This window comes from Eutrigla gurnardus (genome assembly GCF_963514095.1).
Source record: "Eutrigla gurnardus genome assembly, chromosome: 21".
NCBI classification, from domain to species: Eukaryota; Metazoa; Chordata; class Actinopteri; order Perciformes; family Triglidae; genus Eutrigla; species Eutrigla gurnardus.
This window is the reverse complement of record NC_139932.1, coordinates 18,951,079-18,972,845: the sequence shown is the minus strand read 5'-3', so window position 1 is coordinate 18,972,845 and position 21,767 is coordinate 18,951,079. Positions and strand designations below refer to the sequence as shown.

Below are 21,767 nucleotides of genomic sequence, written 5' to 3'. Positions count from 1 at the left end.
GGTGTGAAGCTGCTAACAAAGTTAGCTTCATAATCAAGGTCAACTTTACAGCTCAGTGTTAAAGTCATCTTAGTAGCTAACTAGCATTGGTTGCCATGGTAGCGACCTGTCAATCAGCAGGTAAGCCCCGCCCCCTAAAGCATCCCCTGCTTTCTGGTCTGGTGGACTCTAAATGGACCATAATGTACTAAATGAACATCATGCTGGATTGAAGAAGACTTGAAACTAGAGATTGAGACCATAAACTCATGTTTACAACGTTGGCAAAGCCTTCGGGGGTAATTAGGGGTTCAGTATTTTGCTCAAGGACACTTTGACATGTGGACCGGAGGATCCTCTGACTGGAGCCACAGAAAGAATGCACGTTTAAGGCAAAATCTGCATTGGCTTCACTTTTTCAGAAGCCGAGGTTTCCGCCTGGTTCTCACACAACTAAACTGCACTCAATTAGGTTTGGAGGTCTTGGATCTGGTTCACAGGTCTAAACTGTGTGGAACATGTGATTAATACTGTGAACAACAAGAAATAAAACAAAGAAAAAGGTTCCCACAGATTCGCGATCAGCAGTCTCCTTTTTTTAAATCCATTATCCAGAGAGACAAAAATATGCTTCCCTCAAAACATGATTCACAACTTGGTCGTGTACTTTTGAGTGTCCTGCTTGGTGAGTACAATGTTAGTATTATTGACAGGAATGACGGCCAAAGCTATAAAAGTGAGGGTTAGAATTACTCTTTAATGCGATGAGGTCATCGTGTGAGGAAAAGAAAGGTTGTGGAGAGCCATAAAAGCAGTTTGATGTCTAATTTGCATACATGTATACATGCTAACTTAATCCTATACATGGATGATGTCCTGATATTTGTCTTCCATCTGGTCTTATCAGCTCTTTTTTACTTTTCTGTTCAGAGAAGTTGATTCCTCTCCAGGCAAAATATCTGCTAACTGGCAATCAAAGTCACAATCCCACTATAAAAACTGACCGCCGAAACAATTACGACCGCATCTAAATTAGCCTGACTACTACACCCTCCCCGAAAAAACACACAATCCATCAAGACGTGCGAGGGAGCGCCGCGGTCTGCATGATCCAGCTCTCAGAGAAACTACCTATCAAGCAGAGGTCACTCTGCTTTGCATCGTCTCCTCCGAACAACAGCCGAGTTTCCTCACAGATGTCTCCCCAAACTTACTCCAATTAAAATGACACAAATCAATGCCCGTCAGTGTTGATCTCACCATATAATAATAATAAAACCTCCCAGAACATTCTTACACAAGTCTGCAAAGTGACAGAGCCGCCTGAGTCCACGTCCATATGCTTTATCACTGCTGCTGATTGTTACGCTGCTATGGAACTGTTCCCAAGTCAGCCCAAGTCAGTCCAAGTCAGCCCAAGCCAGTCCAAGCCCGGCTGTGATGAATAAAAGGTCACGATCGCTGCTGAAGTCTCCTTGGAAATAATGTTTAAATCCCCAAAACCAGGTTCAGGGGGTTCAGCCTGGTTCAGGGGGTCCAGACTGGTTCAGGGGGTTCAGACTGGTTCAGGGGGTCCAGACTGGTTCAGACTGGTTCAGGGGGCTCAGCCTGGTTCAGGGGGTTCAGCCTGGTTCAGGGGGTTCAGACTGGTTCAGGGGGTTCAGCCTGGTTCAGGGGGTCCAGACTGGTTCAGGGGGTTCAGAGTGGTTCAGACTGGTTCAGGGGGTTCAGCCTGGTTCAGGGGGTCCAGACTTGTTCAGACTGGTTCAGGGGGTCCAGACTGGTTCAGGGGGTTCAGCCTGGTTCAGGGGGTTCAGCCTGGTTCAGGGGGTCCAGACTGGTTCAGACTGGTTCAGGGGGCTCAGCCTGGTTCAGGGGGTTCAGACTGGTTCAGGGGGTTCAGCCTGGTTCAGACTGGTTCAGGGGGTCCAGACTGGTTCAGACTGGTTCAGGGGGTTCAGACTGGTTCAGACTGAAAGAGCATGAACAAACAAGCTGTTACCGTGGCGATCATCTCATTTTGCTAGCAGATGTCAAGCTATTTCCTACTTGTACCTGCTGGTGGCGATAGAGGACAAAGTTGGTTTGATCTCCAGAATCGTCAGGGTTCATCCTCTGGGGACCATGAGTGTCTGCACAGCCCAACGCAGCTATGAAACGGACAATACTGCAATAAAGCTTGTCCGTTTGAGAGGGAGACCCTGGTACCTATAGGATGGACTGTGGGAGTCGTCATAGCAACTAGCATTGTCCCTGAACTACACCCGGCCTCCTCTTCCCACACTGATGGAGTTTCCTGTGTTGCATCTTCAGAAAGCCCGCCTGGTGTTTTCTAACTCATTTCCACTGATTTCCAGATCTAGAAGCCAGTGCTTCTCTCTCTCTCTGATTGTCTCCCATGCTCTCTCACCCACTCCTTCATCACCTCTGTGTTTCTGGTTAAACTATGATTACCTCCACGTCCTCGAAGGCCGCCACCGGTCCCACGGTTTCGGTCTTTAACTCGCCGTGCGAGTGAACGTCTCTCCCTTTGAACCATTTAGGTCAGAATGTTGGAAATTCTGAGTCTAGGATGAATAACACAAAAGGGAGCAGCAGGCTTCAAAGTGATTATTCCACGTCGGAAACTTTTCTCCAACCCCAACTTTCCCCCTCAAATCTCACGTCAACACCTGTAAAGGCAAAATGGCCGTTATTTATGACTTGTTTATATTGCTTAAAGGAACCGTCTTCCACGGCGAGCGGTCGAGTCGAGCTCGCCAACGTCTCGGCGGTGGCGTCGGTTCAGGGTTTTTTTTCTTCCCTGACCTGCACTGTCCGTAGAGATGCTGCACTTATGAGTTTCCAGCTTCTGTCTGGGAAACGAAGGAAACTCAAACTAACATCTGAGCTTCCAGATAACGTGTGCGGTGTGTTTACGGCGGTCGGAGGCTCCCGGCTGCTGACGGCAGTAAACAAGCCCTATCAGCTGACCCCGGGCCTGTTAGTGCTCGGAGCAGGCGACCACCCCAGAGTTTTTTTTTTTTACGATTGTTCCAGACATGTGGAAAAGCCTAATGCTTTGTGCTTCTGTGTGCCTGAACACAAAAATAAAATATGCTGCATCATGAAAAGAGCCTTTTTTGTTTATTGTGAGGAGGATCAGATCTAAAGCCAGGGAAGGTCCTTCCTTCACACTTTCACGTCTGAAGTCCTCATCTATCGGCTTCCATCGCTTTGAGGTCCGATGCCTTGCTCGAGGGCACATCCGCAGACTTTTAAAAGCTTTTTCTCAGATTGAAAACCACAGTGTGACCTCTGGGCCGCCTCTCTTTTTGCTCAAAGCTTCAGCGACTGAATGAAGACACTCGCTGTGGAAAGTGTGTGTGTGTGTGTGTGTGTGTGTGTGTGTGTGTGTGTGTGTGTGTGTGTGTGTGTGGAAACTGAAGGTGGAGTGGAGGACAGACAGAGAAAGAAAGACTCTTTTCCCAGTGAGGAGCTGGAGAGCGAGTGGTTGGCCTGATTGAAGCTGTAAAGAAAACGTGCTTCGGCCGGTCACCGACGGAGAGCTGGACGCCATATTTAGTTTCCAGGACCGACGGAGGCTCGCTGACTGGGAAGCCTGTGCAGGCCTTAAAACGAGAGGGAAGGGGCATAATTCCACATGTCACACAGCATCAATAAATATGTTCAAATCTTTAAACAGATTTCCCCTAATTACAGCCCTGCCGACCTCTGGATGAGACGCTGCCTCCCAGCCGACCACTTCAGGCTCGTGTTGAAACCACCGCAAGATGTAATTCCTTCACTAACGTCCCCGGCTCGCCACCGGGAACGTATTACACGGTGCACCGCTCCAACATGGATGCCGGCGCTCCCCCCGGCCACTTCCAAGGCAAACAGGCTCTCGCCCCCGGTGCGAGGTGTCACATGCCGAGGACAGACGGGCGGCAGCCACTAAGTACGGCAGTGTTCGGGGCTTGGCAGGTCTGAGAACAGCGGTGGAAAATGTACCCATAATTCCCTCCGAATGTTCCACCCACCTCTTGATACACCCAACTGTCTGCTGACGAAATGACTCATGAAGGCTTAAGTGTGCCTCTTTGCCTTCACACCCGGGTCTCTGCTGCTGACAGCCCCAACACTTCACGTTCAAGCAGTTTTATACATTAACATCCGTTCAGATGAACCAGGACGGATGGAAACACAGGTTCAGTCTGTTGGAGCGCCCCCTGCAGACGGGGAGACACTATGCTGCACACTCATCTCATATATTTGTATATATATATATATACATATACAAAAAAACTACAAGCAGGGTTCCTACACCTTTCCCAAAGTCAAATTCAAGCACTTTCCAAGCATTTCCAGGTGCATTTCCATGCTTTTCCAGCACCTTCCAGCTGTGGTAAACTCCATATTTGTATCAACTTTAGTCCAAATCCAAGCACTTTTCAAACCTTGAAAACACCACACTAAAATCCAAGTGTTTTCAAGGATTTCCAGCACCCGTAGGAACCCTGTACAAGATTTAAAAAATAATTAAATAATGCATCTTTGATTCTGCAGAGGAAACCAAAAAAGGATGAAGGCAGGACCAAAGACTCAGGACTACTGCAACACACACACACACACACACACACACACACACACACACACACACACACACACACACCTTATCAGGCTGATCAGTTTTTCCTCCCCGTCGCCGGCTTGTCGAGGTCCCACCCTCCGCTTGGAAGCGTTGGCCGTTTCCCGAGATGAAAAGTTGAAGAGAGCGTGCGATGCGAGGCCTGGCTGCCGCTGCCAAATATTGAAAATGTCAACTTCCTGGCAAGCGCTGATCACCTTTAATCATCACAGTGTAACGGCACTTTCCCCTTCAGGCCTGCCGAGCCGAGTCACGGCGGTTCCCGCTCGCAGCTGCCATATTAATGCGACGCACGCAGCGATGCCTCCTGGGTAAACAGTCGCGTGTTGCTGGCAGGAGTCGCTGCCGGGGGTTCGGGGGTCTCTTTGTCACCCGGGGGCCACCCAATGCTCACACAGCAGCTCCCACGGTGCTGCAAGGTGCTGCTGGGACATTTCCAACGTCAGATATTAAAGGGAATCCCCTCCGAGGTCCTGAATGTGAGGACCTGGTCCTGTGAAGGGGGGTTGTGCTGCCAGTTAAGGATGTCTGCAGAACTCCCTGCACATATATGTGGGCTAATATGAAATCAAGTTGGTCATTATATCATGAACACCTTCACGTCGGGGTTTCAAACTACAGAGCAGGAGCTTAAACTCTTCATCTCCCGCTCTGCAGCATTACAACATCTGGAGCTAGCACCCATAGGCTAAAACGTTACCATAACAGCACACACACACACACACACACACACACACACACACACACACACACACACACACGCGCACGCACACACACACGCACACACACACACGCACACACACACACACACACACACACACACACACACACACACACACACACACACACACACACACACACACACACACACACACACACACACACACACACAGCAACCTGTTGAGTTTACAGAAGAAGCTATGATCAAGCATTTGGCTGCTCCAAGCTTTGATTGCATAACCTGCAGTTATTATAAACACACACACACACACACACACACACACACACACACACACACACACACACACACCAGAACCACTGGGCCATAAAATCTGTGAGCAAGATGGTGTTGAGCACACTGAGCTGTAAAAAGGTCTACATGCTGCCCTGCCAAAGGCAGAGGAAGCCTCCCAGAATGGGGCTGAGGTGGGCTGGTATTCAGGGTAAACAGGTCTGCTGTTAAAGAGTTACAGCCCCGCCCTTCAGAGCCAAGTGGAGACCTGGGAAAACACACACACACACACACACACACACACACACACTCACACACTCACACACAGAGTGAATGCATACGAATGTGTGCATGCTCATACACACTTTCATTTCATACACATGCTAATTGGTGTCATGGAGTGTATAAAAAGGTAAAAACCTGCACTCGAGTCCCTCCTTAAACATTTCACCAGACCCAAAAGCTGCAGCCGACACACATCAATAAAATCAATATTTAACAGCGTATGGAGGCGAAGTTAATAAGGTGACGTAACAGAAAACACGTCACGACCCATTTGGATTAAAGTGTTTGTTTGACCCTGAAGGGTGCGATCGCAGGACGGAGGGTGTGAAAAAGCTTCGGCATTTAGCGCCTCGCTGACAACGGGAATCCACGACAACTCAGTGACCTACGAGAAGAAACGAAGCAAGTCCACTGTGGAGCGGGGATGCTGGTGTGATATCACCATCCTCCGTTTTTATTCTTGAGATATTAACAAGGGGTAGTTTCTGCTGAATCATCATTTCACAGAGCAAGCGTTTCATCCTGGGACACCTGGAGGTTAAACTGAGGGGGAGGGAGGGAAAACCAGCACATCCTCTCTGTCCAGGTCAGTCAGAGCAGCCAGCCTCCTGTTGAATCTGGTCCAGGATCTGTTTTGTTTCTAAGTGCCAAATCACCAAATGTACCGACTGTTTTCCAGCAACCTTCACGCTGAGAGAGTGAGACGTCCGTCACCGAGTGCAGGTTTGTTGGATGCGAGAGAGGACGTGACCTTTCAACCTTCCAACCCCTCTCACTTTCTCTCTGTACGCTGGACGGGCCAGGAGGACCCCCTAAAGACCGGCCTCGAGACCGGCCCCTCCTCCTGCTCATTCAACACATCTGGGGATCACGAGGAGAACCCAAACATCCTGGCGAACGCCGCAGTCAGCACGACGAGCGGACGCCATGCCTCAGGAGGTGTAGACGGTCTGCCTCAGGTCGTCTTCCTCCTGGTGCGTTGAGGAAACACGGGGATAATTCAACTCAGAGTTGAACGGTCTCACTGATGCTGCCCATCGACGACTTCACATGTAAAGCCAGGAAGAAGAAGGATGGATATCAGATCACCCAGCGTGTGTCGGTGTGCAGCGAGGACTGATTTCATCTCCCTCACTTCTAATGCTGTCTGTCCAGCGTCTCCCTCCTCCCTCCCCCCTCCTCCCTCCTCCCCTGGCCTATTGTGCAACACATCATGTATATACTCCCTCCCTGTGCCAGAGGATCCTCGCCCCCTAAACGCTGTAACTCAAGCCTCCTCCCCAAGACTAATGGTCCCTGTCAAGCCCGCGGAAATTAATATCAGCCTAGCGGCCGATTTGACGACAGCGAGGGGAGGAAGGAGGTTCACCTCCTCTAACATCAATATTCTCTGACCATCACAATGTTGCTCATGGAGGAAGAATATGCTCGTGGTCAGATTTCCAAAGGAAAGGTCCAGAAATGCACCCAATCCCATAAGATCAGCCTGGCAAATGCTTTTTAAACTCCTCCTCCTGTCTCTTATGCAACTCCATTCAGATGGCTGGACTCCAGCTTTAACCTGCAGACTAATATTTAGCTCCAGTGTCACTGACACAGCTACCTCCATTTCTCCTCTCCCTTCAGTCTCACACTCTTCCTCCCCCCCTCCACCCTCTTGCTTTCCTACTGTACCCTGGCTTGTTCTCTCCACGAGGCCGTGGAGAGCGAGCCAGATGCAGGGGAGCGATTAAAGGTTTTAAACCTGAATGAGGTGCCTGCATCTGCTTCCAATCCAGAGGCGAGTTAACTCCTGCCGTCCACATCCACGCTGGAGGAATGCCGAGTCGTCCATCTGCAGCGCCGGTGGAAAGACCTTCAGTCAGGACAAAAGGCACGCCCCTCTTCTTGGTGAAGTGCCGTCCATCAGCCTCTCCACATGAATCCTATTCTCTTGACTTTCTCTAATTGCACTCTAATAACCCTCTCTCTCCCCCGTGCTTTTTCCTCCCCTCGTCTTCAAATGATCCTTCAGCGCTGCCAATTAACCGTGGGACGAAACACGGCGATGATTAGATTTGTTTGTTCATAATTAGGTTTGTTTTCCAGTGGATTAGAGGATTATGGAGATCCCTGGCAACCTGGAGGTTTAAGGTCCCGGGTTCAAATCCAACAGGGGATCTCCACTCTGTTATGAAGATTTGATTTGGCCTTGTATCTGTCGCCATAGCAACACAAGTGGGTGGAGCTAAGTAACTAAAAAAAAAACAGGGTTAAAGGGTTAAAAGTTGAAAGACAACTCCCAGAGAGGAACCCCCACCCTGAAGGGTCCCCTGCTCTCTGGTCCTACCGGACTCTTCATGGACCAGGATCCACTAGATGGACCTCATGCTGGATGGAAGGAGACTTGAGAGGAACGCCTGCGACACAAAGGCCTCCTGTCTCGTGTCTCCAGCTGACTCCGGTCCGAGGAGCCGGTGGCATGTTGAGCACGTGAACCCTGATCCGAGGACCACAAGGAACCTCTTTGTCCTCACGACATCACGACTCGCAGTAATGAGTCTCTTCGCTCCAAGATGGCCGACAGCCCTTCCTCCTCATTAAGGGATTAGAAAACGTTGACCCCCCTAGACCACGACAAATCTGCCTGATGGGACCTGAACCCCTGAACCCACCACTGAGGCGATGACCTTCCAGTGTCGACGGAGACAAAGACACCAAGTGTTCCTCGTCTGTCGGGGGGGACAGATCCCAGATTACCAGATTTATAATCTGTTGCAATCGTTGCAGGTGCAAATCCGACAAACACGTTGCTTTTTTGTGACAACAAGCGAGGCGGCGGCGCTTGGAGAGGAAGTAGAACGCACACACACAGAAAAAGACTCCAGCGGGTTGTTAGGAGCTTTCACGTGGGAGCAACAACGGCAGCAGCCAGTAAATAAAACCAAACTCCGATGTGTGTCAGGAGACTGTGAGAAAACGAACCAACAGCAGGGCTTTGTTGGCAATGTGGCGAGGCCAGGGGAGGGAGGGGGGAGGAGGGGGGAGGAGGGGCGAGGGTCCTCATCTCTGGAGGGCCGCTGGTTCATGTTTAACACTCATTAATGGAGTTAACACGCTTTATGGGAAAACCTAACAGAGAGGAGAGGAGGTTGTGATGTTTGAGGCGGAAACAACTTTTTTTATTATTTTTTTAATGGAGAGGCCCACCTGCAGCCCAGAGGGGGGGGGGGGAGGGGGGGCAGTATCAAGAGAGGAACAGCCCTAATGAGGTAACAGTAGGCCATCGATGAAGATCACACATCTTCAACCTTTAACATGAATACAACCTATATTAAGCAAATATGATTTGTTTGATATTATGTTGAGAAATTAAAATTCCATCATTACAAAGTACTGTTATAAAGGGCTCTATAGGCTTCACTACACATTATTATTATTGGCCCGCTTTCATAAGGAAAACGCTGCTATACCATATGTAATAGGTGGTGCCCTTCGGCCTGAAAAGGTTGGAGACCTCTGATATGGATGATTCACAAACATGGAGTCCTCACACACGGCTGCTAAATCACTCATTCTCTATCATCCTGCCTGCGTGTCGTCCAGCGTACGGTAAATGTGATGTATAATCATCCCTCTGGGTGACTGAGACTCTCATGCACTTCACTTCCATTTACACTGGTGAGACGCACTTCAACAAACCGCACAAACGAGGAAGAAACGGAGGGTCAGGAGAGAGAGGGGCATTCAAAAAACTCAACCGCCGGAAAAAAAACTGCTTTATAATTTATATTACTGTGAAAAAAATCAGTTTTTACTTCACTTTTATTGACACAGACACAGACGAGGCACCCGCAAGGCTCCAGCTGCAGCATCGCAACATGCAGTTTCACACTCCATTTACCGCCGACCCGAAGGCCACGGACATCAATGCTGCCACAGGCGTTCTGGAGGGGGGGGGGGGGTCACGCAGCCGCTGAGTCAGCATGCAACTTTCATGACTACATCCCAAGTCCGAAAAAAAAAACCCCAACCTGTGATCTTTGTCCGGCGTCGCCACGGACACCGGCGGCTGACACATGTCTCGCATTTCAGAATGAAAAATCCCTCAGGTTTAAAAAACATTCCACCATAACCACATTATAAATCCAGTTCCTCTCACTGAGGGAAGAGCTTCCAGGTTTCATTCACATCCAAAAAAAGTGTTTTTGTGAAGCCTTTAAAGGTTTTGTGAAGGCCTTTAAATTTGGTCTGGAGAAAGGAAGGAAGCTGCTTTGTCTCTTGTTGGTAAGTCAGAAACTAATTGTAGATTTGGGTTTAGGCATTGTGTGTGTAAAGCTAGTGGTAACATTTAGTCTAGTATTGATAGCTTGTTGTTGAACTTCTTGTGAAGCTGTCTATGGTAAGTGAGCAATCAGCTTGTTTGAAGCCAGCTCACCTGTAGTGAATAGACTTGATTAGAGGGAAGGAGGAGCCACAGTCAGTACTTGCGGTAAATTGAGCACTTAAAAGGCTGTCACTACAGCGTCAGCTGCAGCGTCGGGCCATCAGAACGAAGACAGCTGAACAAAGACACAGGGAGTCCATCGAGGAAGCCCATTGAGGTAGGTATAACATCTCAACCCCCCCCCCCCCTCGCAGCCATGTGTCTTATCCCAGTCAGGACATCGCACTGGAGAAGATTTTACCGAAGTCCCTTCATTCGAGGCTGTAACCCATCCAATCTCTGCTACCCACCAATCTCCACCGGTAAGGAACTTGAAGTACTAGGGGGGCTGTGGAACTGCCAGTCTGCAGTCAAGAAGGCGGACACCATCTCAGCCTATGCCTCCCTGCAGTCTCTCCACTTCCTGGCCCTCACAGAGACCTGGATCACCCCAGAAAACACTGCCACTCCAGCTGCCCTTTCAACTGCCTACTCGTTTTCACACTCCCCAAGACGAACAGGGCGAGGAGGAGGAACTGGGCTCCTCATCTCACCCACATGGTCCTACCAGGTCCTTCCTCTCGACCACCTACCCCGATCTACGCTTGAATTTCACGCCGTCGCTGTCACCATTCCTTTCAAACTCAACATCATAGTGATCTATCGCCCACCCGGTCCTCTTGGTGACTTTTTGGATGAGATGGATGCCCTCCTGAGCTGCTCCCCTGATGATGGCACACCGCTCGTCGTCCTCGGTGACTTCAACATCCACTCGGGAAAGCTGCACTCATCTGAATTCATCGACTTCTTTTCCGCATTTGACCTTACGCTCTCCCCCTCTCCACCAACTCACCGGGCCGGGAACCAACTTGACCTTGTCTTCACAAGATCCTGTGGCATCTCGGCAATCTCTGTTACCCCGCTCACCGTGTCCGACCATCACTTTGTGACTTTCTCCCTCCCCATGAAGCCCACCACATCCCTCCCCTCTACGCCTCGAATGGTCACCAGCCGCCGCAACCTGAAATCCCTCACTCCCTCCGCTCTCTCCTCAACTGTTATCTCCTCGCTCCCATCCTCGGAACAGTTCTCCTTAATGCCTACTGAGGAAGCCTCCTCTATCCTGATGTCCTCACTCGCCTCTTCTTTGGACACTCTCTGTCCCCCAATCGCACGACCGGCGCGATCATCTCCCCCCCCTCCCTGGCTGTCTGAACCTCTGCGAACCAACAGATCATTGTTGCGAGCGTCAGAGAGAAAATGGAAGAAATCGGGACAGCACGAGGACCTTGCTCACTACCACCTCCTCCTCTCTGACTTCACCTCAACTGTTTCGGCAGCTAAATCTGCCTTCTACCTGGCAAAGATCAACTCTTCTGCCTCCAACCCCAGGAAACTCTTCTCCATGTTCTCTTCCCTCCTCACCCCTCCTACCCCTCCGCCCCCTTCCTTCCTTACTGCCGATGACTTTGCAACTTACTTTACCAAGAAAGTAAATGACATCAGCTCATCATTCACGCCTATTCCCTCCCAGAAGACATCTCCCCCAACTCTCAACTCGGATGGTCTTACCAGCTTTAGCCCCCTCACCTCTGAAGACGTTCACGCACTTGTTACATCTAACCGTGCCACCACCTGCTCCCTTGACCCGATTCCCTCCTCTCTTCTCCAGGACATCTCACACGACATCTTGCCATTCCTCACCACCCTGATCAACTCCTCCCTCACCTCAGGTGTCATTCCAGCGGATTTTAAGACCGCTATCGTGAAGCCTCTCCTGAAAAAACCCACCCTTGACGCTACTGACATCCAAAGCTACAGACCTGTATCTCTTCTTTCATTCCTCTCTAAAACCTTGGAACGTGCTGCCTACAACCAACTGTCATCCTATCTCTTGCGGAAGAACCTCCTAGACCCTAACCAATCAGGATTCAGGACTGCCCACTCCACTGAGACGGCCCTCCTCACTGTGACCGAGTCCCTGCGAGACGCCAAAACATCATCCAACTCCTCCGTTCTCATTCTCCTTGACCTATCTGCTGCATTCGACACAGTCAACCACCAAATTCTCCTCTCCACTCTGGCTGAACTTGGCATAACCGACTCTGCTCTCACCTGGTTTACATCATACCTGACAAACCGCACCTTTCAGGTCACATGGAATGGCTCTATGTCCAAACCCTGCTCTCTGGACACGGGTGTCCCTCAAGGCTCAGTATTAGGACCGCTTCTGTTCTCACTATACACCAGATCACTAGGTTCTGTTATCACATCGCATGGATTCTCCTACCATTGCTACGCTGATGACACCCAGCTGTTCCTCTCTTTTCCCCCGTCCTCTGACGCTCACATTGCAACTCGCATCTCGGACTGTCTGGCTGACATCTCTGTCTGGACAACTGCACATCACCTCAAGCTTAACCTGAATAAAACCGAACTCCTCTTCATCCCAGGGAAAGACTGCCCTCACATGGACCTGTCGGTCACTGTTGAGGGCATCACAGTATTTCCTTCCTCAACTGCGAGGAACCTGGGTGTAATCCTCGATGACCAACTATCCTGCACCCCCAACATCACTGCTGTGGCCCGATCCTGCAGATTTGCCCTCTACAATATCCGCAGGATTCGGACCTTCCTCACAAAGGATGCAACGCAGCTCTTGGTCCAAGCACTGGTCATCTCCCGCCTTGACTACTGCAACTCTCTCCTGGCCGGACTCCCGGCCTATGCGATTAAACCATTGCAGCGTATCCAGAACGCTGCAGCACGCCTTATCTTCAACCTACCCAAATTCTCCCACGTGACCCCCCTCCTCCGTGACCTCCACTGGCTCCCTGTTGCAGCACGCATCCAATTCAAGACGATGACACTGGCCTTCAGGGCCATCAATGGAACGGCACCTGCCTACCTTCAAACACTGGTCAAACCTCATGCCCCGAAGCGAGCACTCCGCTCCTCTACTTCAGCTGGCCGGCTGGTACCAGCCTCGCTGAAATCAAACAAATGTCGCTCAGCAAAGTCCAGACTCTTCTCTGTTCTGGCGCCTCAGTGGTGGAACGAACTCCCGACCAATATCAGGACAGCAGAGTCATTTGCCATCTTCTGAAAAAGGCTCAAGACTCACCTGTTCAGACTTCACCTCGACTCTACATAGCATGACCCACTAACACCCTCCCTCGACCCCCCCCCCCCCCCCCCACCCGCAAAAAAAAAAAAAAAAAAAAAAAAACTCGGATCGTAGCACTGTTACTCTTGAAGTACTACTTTACTCAGATGAGGACCTAACACTTGTTCTATTTTTAGCTCTTACTGCATCGGCAATGATACGTCGTGGTTTCTTTGTTTCCTTCTTTTGACAAATGTACTTATTGTAAGTCGCTTTGGACAAAAGCGTCTGCTAAATGACCTAAATGTAAATGTAAATGTAAATGTGTGCATCTTTCTGACTTCATGACTATTTTTAAGACGATGTAAACCCGAGGGTCACATGTTCTACTTTCAAGGTAATTTAAACAAAACATCCATCGGGAAGACCCCCCCCCCCCCCCCCACTCGCTCTGTGCTGCCGCTCAGATTAAACATACAGAAGTATATGAGGAGAAGGGTAACCATTTCCATTTGGCATTTTATCGGCTCTCACATAAACCCTCGCAGAGACAAAATGCAGAAAATAAGAAAAACCGACATGTCTGGATTGAGAAAAAAAAGTGGAAAAATAATGAGAACATAGATGCTGGTTGTGGGTAATGATGAGTCTAAATGTGAGGGCTAACCGCTCCAAAAAAACATGTGTGCTCGCTCTGTTAAGCGGCCTGTAAAAGCTCGTGCCAAGGGAGGGGCACCACCCAGGATCCCACCAGAACGGCCTTCATGCAGACATCTGCGTCTGTGTTTGCTATTTACTTATCAAACAACAACCGACAGTCAAACGCCCCACCGGCGGATGATTGATGCTGCTTCTGCTGCACTTTATTTCATATTCAATCTGCTGCAGACATCCACACCTGGAAACCACCACACTGCTACTGAGGAGACACGAACGTGTGAATGTGTCCGGACTCACAAAAACACAACTAGCCTCCATGTTTTGGTTCTAATTCCATGACAGTGACTTACATGAGGACTACATGGGGCGGTACGAGATCTGATCACAGATCAGGATCAGGAGGAAGTGACTAAAAGGCTGTGGAGCTTCATTGGTATCTAACATGGTGATTTACTTATGCAGGGAGTCTTTACCTCATTTAAGGTTGTTGGATTATTTTTCATTAAAAAGGATCATCACTGTTTTATCTGTAAGTATCTTTAAGGGACGTTTTTTTAAGGGTTTTAAACACATGTTGGTGATTATCGGGGTAAATATCTTGGTTTGGCTCAGGATTATCCTGACATGACATGTTCATATCTTCACGATGTCTAGTGAGGACATTATGGAGATCATGGAGAATCACCAGGATCAACATATCGTGTGATTCACCATAAAATCCTGTATCATTCAACACATCACAAGCTGCTCATCACATCCACACAGTCCTGATGAAGGACTAGTGCTCAGACACTCTAACAGCGGTTGTCATGGCGTTGCCGGGTCACCGTTAGACAGATTTATAAAAAACGTAAAAAGAAGCGCGTGGAGGAGAGTGACTACTGAGCGGAGGAAAGGTTATCTGTGACAGCTGGAGAGACAGAACTGTGTTAGCTGCTTTCCTCATTAGAAGTATCAAAGATAGAAAAGACAGGGAGACAGAAAGGAGGAGGGAAAGATGACGATGGGGGGAAGAGTGGAAAAAAAAAGAGAATATGACACACAAAAAAGTGGGGGGTAAAGGTTAAAGGAAAATACCGGTAAGTGAGTCGGAGGGAGTGGAATAAGAGAAAGGCGGGGAGGAGGCCAGCGAAGGACTCACAGAGGAATGCTGGGAATGGGAAAGAGAGAGACGGTGACAGGAGACGGAGCGGAAAGAAAAAACAAAGAAGAAGAAGAAGACGTGAAAAGAAGGGATTGAGGGAGAATAAAGGACAGAGAGGAGAGAAGACGCTTACAAAACAGACAGAGAGACAGATGACAGACATGAAGAGAGACAGATGTTGGAGGTGAAGGTGATCCACACTCAAACACATCACCTGGCATTAAAAAATGATGTTAAAACATGGGGATCGCCCCCTAGTGGCCGGCTGTTACTTTAGAAGGCGCACTAGATTGCATCTGAAACATCAATATCGCTATTGTGGGAGCCAGAATGGTGATCTGGATTAATTGCCCTGACCCATCGTGACCTGTGATCATGTGACGTGTTTGCCCCTCCCACTCTAAAGCATGCTCCTTCTGCTTCTTCTCCACGTTTGTTCTTTTATGGCGTCAAATCCCAAACAAGTGGAGCGTCCCTCTCGGGAGCGTTTAGCGAGCCTACCTTTGAACTAGCAGAAGGCCTGCAGCGAGTGTGCGAGTGCACCAGCCCACTTCCTTCCACACACACACACACACACACACACACACACACACACAGACACACACACTTTTCCTGCATCCAATCAGTGCCATGATGCTAAAAAATATCAGAGAGAAAAGCTCAGAACGCGGACGGGACAATAACAGGGCGGTGCGACGGCTTTGTTCGCTGTAATCTCATTTACTTGTTGAATTACGGGGCCGGAGTGTGTGTGTGTGTGTGTGTGTGTGCATGACTTTGTAACAGTCCATTTAAGGGCAATGTGAGGTCAGATGTTTCATTCTATACAAATGTCCCATTAAATAAAGTGGCGTCACTTTGCTAATTCATACCTCGGGTAAACAAGGAATCAAACCTCGTCCGTGGAGGGGGTTTGGAGCTCGGAGTGTGTCGGAGCTGCTGCACTCATGTACTTGAGCTTGTTTTGGTGTCGGAGCGAGCGCTGCGACTGTACTTCCAGGGGAGGGTATTTTTAACCGGTGTGGTTGTACTGTAAACAGCGGGCGCTCTGTGTGTTCTCACTGCAGCATTGGAACAGCAGACTCCCCCGTGGCACGGAAAGCCTGTGATATACTGTGTGAGAGGCACAAAGCATCAGAAAGACACACTGGAAAGCATAATATTGTGTCAAATCCCCCCCCCCACCTCTGACTCAGGGGTCATTAAGGAAGTGGACAGACTGATGCGGGTGAATCACGTCGTATTCAGCTGCCATATGTTAACCTCATTTTTCCCCCCATGTACATTTCTATAATTTGATAATCTTATGGTTTAAAATCCATGCCATGTTTCCAGCTTGGATCGGTCCACGTGAGGGTGGTGGGGGGGGGGGGGGGGTGGACTCACCCCTGTTAACACGTTACTCCTGATTGGCTGAACAGACTGTTGACCTTCAGCTCCGAGACAAACTTGCCCTGCATCCTTTTTTTCTTGTGCGTGTCAGCGGTTTTTCAACCGAGGCAATCTTCATGCCAACCCTCATGTCATTCTATACTTAAGCTCGAGAAGTTGTGGTTGCCTTTTTTTTTTTTTTTTTTTCAAGAATGCAATTTAGAATCAATGGAGAGTCTAACAACCAGTCCGGTGCCGTCACGCCGTTTCAGAGGATCACTCGGCGTGCAAATATAGCAGCCTCGTTAGCGTCCACACCTCCCTCGCCATGGCAACGGCTGTTTCCAGATATGGAGTCCGGCACACGGCGAGTCAGACCACCCATGACTAGGAGACGTTCAGACCCCCCTCTCCCCTCTGTTCTGTCTGTTGTTTCAGCAGTGTCAGAGCTGGACAAAACCAGAAATGCAGCGCTGCTACAACCGCCGTTTCATGTGACAAATAGTTCCCATTCAGATTCAATATCCATTCAGTCAGACTTCAAATGGCTTAAAAACATTATCGACTCAAAACTGTGTGCAAAAGAAAAAGAAGAAAACTGTCCAATTCATGTATCGCCAAAACCATTACCACCATTATGTTATCATGCTTTTATTACCTGAATATTGTGTTTTTCTTTGGTGTATTTTTACCTTAAAGAACACAAGTTCTCCAAATCAGAGGATGAAATGTGATTATGATGAAAGCAGTCTGCTGAGTTTTATGTACATTTACCAACTCCACATGGACGCTATGAAAAGTCGTACATCTGGAGCTGCGAGAGCAACTAGCGTGGAGATACATCACGTTAAAATATCACGCACACAACCGACAAAAAAATACAACAAAAACAGAAAACATGAGAGGGAAAACAAGACAGTGACAGGCCCACCCAGAGACCACTGTTTACATTCCCCTCCCTCACTCAAACTCACTGGACCCCGACATCGTTCCCTGAGGCACTCCACCTCACTTTCCCAACTCTAAGCCCCAAACCGCGTTGTTGTTGCCGGAGAGCCGGAGATCCACCAAACAAGAACAACGACAGATTCTTCTTCTCAACACACACACACACACACACACACACACACACACACACACACACACACACACAGAAAGAAAGCCACTCAACAGGATGTTTTTTTTCTCCCACTCAGTGAGTGTGTACTTCTTGTGGAGCAGCAACATTGTGCGGCAATGTTTCACCGCCGTCGGAGGCCAGAAACAACAGCCGGCCTGCGACGTCACGGCCGCCGCTCACCAGCGAGCTGCGTTCACAGCCGTCTGCTGTTGCTTTATCCCGCAGCCACTTCCAAATACTACTGAACGGAAGGCGATGCAGTTGTACAACCGATGTTTGAAGAGGAGGATAGTTAGGAGTCCTGCACAACTCGAGTGTGCGATTTAGCTCGGATTATTTGCTGCCGGATGGAGATAAATCCCCCGAAAGCAGACGCACAAATTCTTCAAGGATGGATGAAGACGAATCCAAACCGACGCATTTGTTCTGCCTTACTGTAGATTTAATCACAAAAGGGTTGCGATGCGTTTTCAGCTCCTCCACAGCCACTTTATTAAATGAGTCCCGGGGGGGGGGGCTGTGTGATTTGGACAGCTGCCAAAAAACTCTTGATGCACAAGATAATTTCCTATCAGCGGCGGCTGACACTTCATTAAGTCCCGGTCAAATCAGATAAACGCTTCATCGGCCCGCCGTCTTCTGCAAACACCACGCCAACGGAACAACCGATCCCTTCTTCCTCTCTGCTTCACTTCCAGGATCATTCTGCTGATTCATGACTTTCCCGGCTGCATGCAGCTCAGGTGATCCGTCTATTTCACCGTAGTGCTGACCTGCTGTTCTGCACGGCAACCACAACAACAACACAGAGGTGATGAATACATACGTGTGTCATGGGTCTAATATTCTTCACCTGGTGGTGGAGCAGACAGGTGGACGTTTCCACCAACAAGTAAGTGAAACTATCTTTAGATCAAGTCTTTGGCAAACAGCAGCCGGGTTAGGATGTGTTTAACCTCGGGCAAACAAGCCAACACATGCTGACTATTGTATACACCAGGGGTATGCAGCCACACACACACACACACACACACACAGTCCTACGCTTGATCCTGCTCGATAATATTGCTGCAAATTAATCAAGGGGTGGTGGTTAATGTGAAGGAGTAATGACAGCTTTTACCCCCCCTCTCTGAGAGCTCCTAAGGATCTACACAACACAATCAGACGGACTAATTACCCCCCTCCATACCACCCATTCCTCACCCACCCCGACAGGCTGGGGCAGGCCGGAGCCTTCAGCCTGCCTACGAGCTTCCCAAGGACACGGACCCCAGCGCGGTTCAGCGGATGCTCAAACCTCATGATCTACCACCAAACGCAAGGCCAGGGGTCAGGGGTCAGAGCCATAGCACCCTGCAGGATTTATGTCACAGCTTGGAGATAATAATGCTAAATACATAATGAAGCTACCATGAGGAGGTTTTCGTGGTCCCTGTGGACAAAAGCGGGAGGGTTCTGGAGCACCAGAGTCCCTTTAGGAAACCACTCATTTCAGTGCAGCAGGGTCTGACTGACTGCCAAGCACAGACGTGGTTCTGGTTCTCACGTGCCTCCCTTTCCCTGCAGCCAGCCCAGCAGTACGGCCTCCGAGGTGAAGCCCTGCTGGTCAGACTGCAGGTGGAAGATCTGGGTCCGTCCGAAGTCTGCATGAACTAGAGCATGATGGGAGATGGATGCTGAAGTGGAAGTCAAGCCTTCAGCTTCGAACCCAGATCAACTTTTAGGAGACAGGAAGGTTTGGAAGGACTGAGTCATGCTAACTAGCTGGAAGTCAGGCTGAAGTCTCCAGTTCAGCAGCAGGTTAATGATGACCCCCCCCCCCCCCCTCCCTCGTGGTCACCCTGCAGGCGATCTGGACACGAGGGCGGGAGGATTTAGAGGCAGGGGAGCGCTGACCCTCGCTTTGATGTCTCCTGCCCGTGTTTCCTCTGCGTCACGAGGAAAATCAGCAGCTTTGTTCAGTATCACAAGCCCAGAAAAAAAAAGAGAATCGGGGTCTGGGAGCTCTGTCGGGAAGTTACCGGTAAAAAGAGGGGCGGACGGGGGAGGAGGGGGGGAGATCAACCGGCTAGACAGGAAGGTTTCAGTTGGTGCTCTGACAGTTGTGGATGTGGGACGGACTGCAGCGCTGCTAAAACTATTTGGCGGGGAGTTTTGAAAAGTCCTTCCTCCTCGGGACGGGGCGACCCCGCCTCCTCTGCTGCAGCCGGAGGAACGGAGCCAAAGCCTTCCGCAAAAAGGGAAAGGACTTGGCAGCGCTGGTGTTTAGTATGGGGAACCACTTAACAATGATCTCTGTGCCTCCGTTAAACCATCTGCAACATTTTGTCGCCACTGGGGGGGTATTAAGAATATACTGTAGGAGCATATAGGGAGGGGGGGGGGGGGGGGGGGGTAATCTATCTGAAATATTAGAAAGCAGAGGAGACAGATTGAGGAGAAAAGCAGGGAGAGTGTATTCAGACCATGTTCACTATAATCTATGGGGCTTCTCAGGTAGCACACCCTTAGTGGAGCAGACTCCACTTCCCAGGTAGGCTACACTAAATACTTCAAAACACACACACACACACACACACACACACACACACACACACACACACACACACACACACACACACACACACACACACACACACACACACAATTTAGCAAATGATCTGCAGCAGGGTGAGGTAATACGCTGACAGCGATGCATTACTCATCCAGTTTCCCCTCTTCTTTGATGACCAGAAACCGGCGACATCATCCCACCGGAGCACACATGACTCACCGCCGCTCCGGAGCGACACCTGCTCCAGCCGAGCCGGCGGAGAGGGGACAGACGGGTGAGGGGACAGAAGACACCTGCGGTCCCACTACCTCAGCGAGACTCACCTTGCAGATCTTGCTCTCCTCCGTCTGAGCCCTGGTCTTCCCCTCAGACGTCCTCTCACGCTGCTGCTGCTCAGACTTGATTGACAGCTGGCAGGAGAGCCCCGGGGTGCCGTCGCCCGCCCTGACCTCCTGCTGCCGGGCCATGTAGCCCTGCGAGGCGGCCGCCCGCACCGCGCTGGGGATGGGGAGAGCGGTGTGCACCGGCTTGCTGCCCACGGCGGCGGGTTGCCTGAGCTTGGAGGCGACGCCGACCACCGGCATGGTGCTTCTTCAGACAGCAGCACGGGAGTGAGACAGGTCCACAGACTGAGGGGAAAGGGAGCAGCGACTTCCTTCTGATGTGTATATACTAAAAAAAGAAAAGAAAAAACAACAGTTGCCTCTCAGACTGAGAGGAAAGCAACTGCTCTCATTGTGTAGCCTACAGCGAGCAGGACTCACAGAAAGTGAGAGAGCTTCTCCTTCCTCCTGCTCACTCCCTCCTCCTTCTCCTCCCACAAGAAACACTCCTCCCTCCCCTCCCTCTCCCTCTCTCTCTCTCTCTCTGTTGGAAGTGAACCACGAAGTCAGCCAAAACAGTTCAAGGGGGCGTGAACTCCTCTGGAAGGTATAAAACCACCGCTGGCAACGCTCTGATTGCTGAGACCTGAGTGTTCAATGCAACTGTCCAAACAGCACTCTGTACGGATGTCTCTCTCTCTCTCTCTCTCCAGAAATAGACTCTCTCTCTACATCTGGAGCCGCCCCTCCCGTTGACGAGAGAAAATGTTAAAATGTGAGAGAGAGAGAGAGAGAGAGAAGCCCCAAAGAGTTATACGAAATAAGGAAATCTAAAAAAAGATGCTTGTTTGGGGTTAAAATAAGAAAAGGAGGATTCCAGTACAAACAGCTGTTGGAAACTCTTAAAAAAAATAAAAAAAATCTGGTTTGGTTGTTGCTCAACTGGTTTTCTGTTGCCGAGCTTGTTGTTGGCTCCTCTCACAGTAACGCTCCCTTTATTCCTCCTCACTGGAAACAATGAAACTTAAATAAACAGCCTCGTCTCCAGTTGGTCTTTGTTGTGATTCCATGTTTAATAAGTAGGAATCTTAGAATATAACATTAATCTGCACGATATAAACGGATGTATTTATGTTCCTTGTTATTATTTATTCAAGGACAACGTTTTCTGTCTGATGGAACATTATTATGATAAATCCTGACATGCAGGCTTTGAATACACTGCAAAGCACCAA

The 21,767-nt window shown here is 49.6% G+C and overlaps 3 protein-coding genes across 7 annotated transcripts in view; 1 reads left to right on the top strand and 2 right to left on the bottom strand.

Moving 5' to 3' along the window:
- The window catches only part of LOC311032188 (uncharacterized protein), a gene marked incomplete at its 3' end in the record, with an annotated part of 75,371 nt that extends 67,554 nt beyond the window's left edge, over nucleotides 1-7,817 (bottom strand). Inside the window, exon 1 of the mRNA XM_084038826.1 lies at nucleotides 7,809-7,817. The remainder of the gene's footprint in view (nucleotides 1-7,808) is intronic.
- The window catches only part of LOC311032187 (uncharacterized protein), a gene marked incomplete at its 3' end in the record, with an annotated part of 228,111 nt that extends 208,800 nt beyond the window's left edge, over nucleotides 1-19,311 (top strand). Inside the window, exons 2-4 of the mRNA XM_084038825.1 lie at nucleotides 10,062-11,658; nucleotides 18,871-18,991; nucleotides 19,222-19,311. Of these exons, the coding sequence (XP_083894951.1) occupies nucleotides 10,469-11,658; nucleotides 18,871-18,991; nucleotides 19,222-19,311 (1,401 nt within the window). The 5' untranslated portion in view covers nucleotides 10,062-10,468. The remainder of the gene's footprint in view (nucleotides 1-10,061; nucleotides 11,659-18,870; nucleotides 18,992-19,221) is intronic.
- nav3 (neuron navigator 3) overlaps nucleotides 1-21,767 on the bottom strand; it is a 209,790-nt gene that overhangs the window by 120,033 nt on the left and 67,990 nt on the right. For 4 of the 5 annotated variants that reach the window (XM_084039398.1, XM_084039399.1, XM_084039401.1 and 1 more), the window contains exon 1: nucleotides 20,533-20,971. The exons of the other annotated variant lie outside the window; for it this stretch is intronic. In XM_084039398.1, coding sequence (XP_083895524.1) covers nucleotides 20,533-20,793 — 261 coding nt within the window. In that variant the 5' untranslated portion in view covers nucleotides 20,794-20,971. Of the gene's footprint in view, nucleotides 1-20,532; nucleotides 20,972-21,767 lie in introns of those variants that run through there. 5 annotated transcript variants of the gene reach the window in all.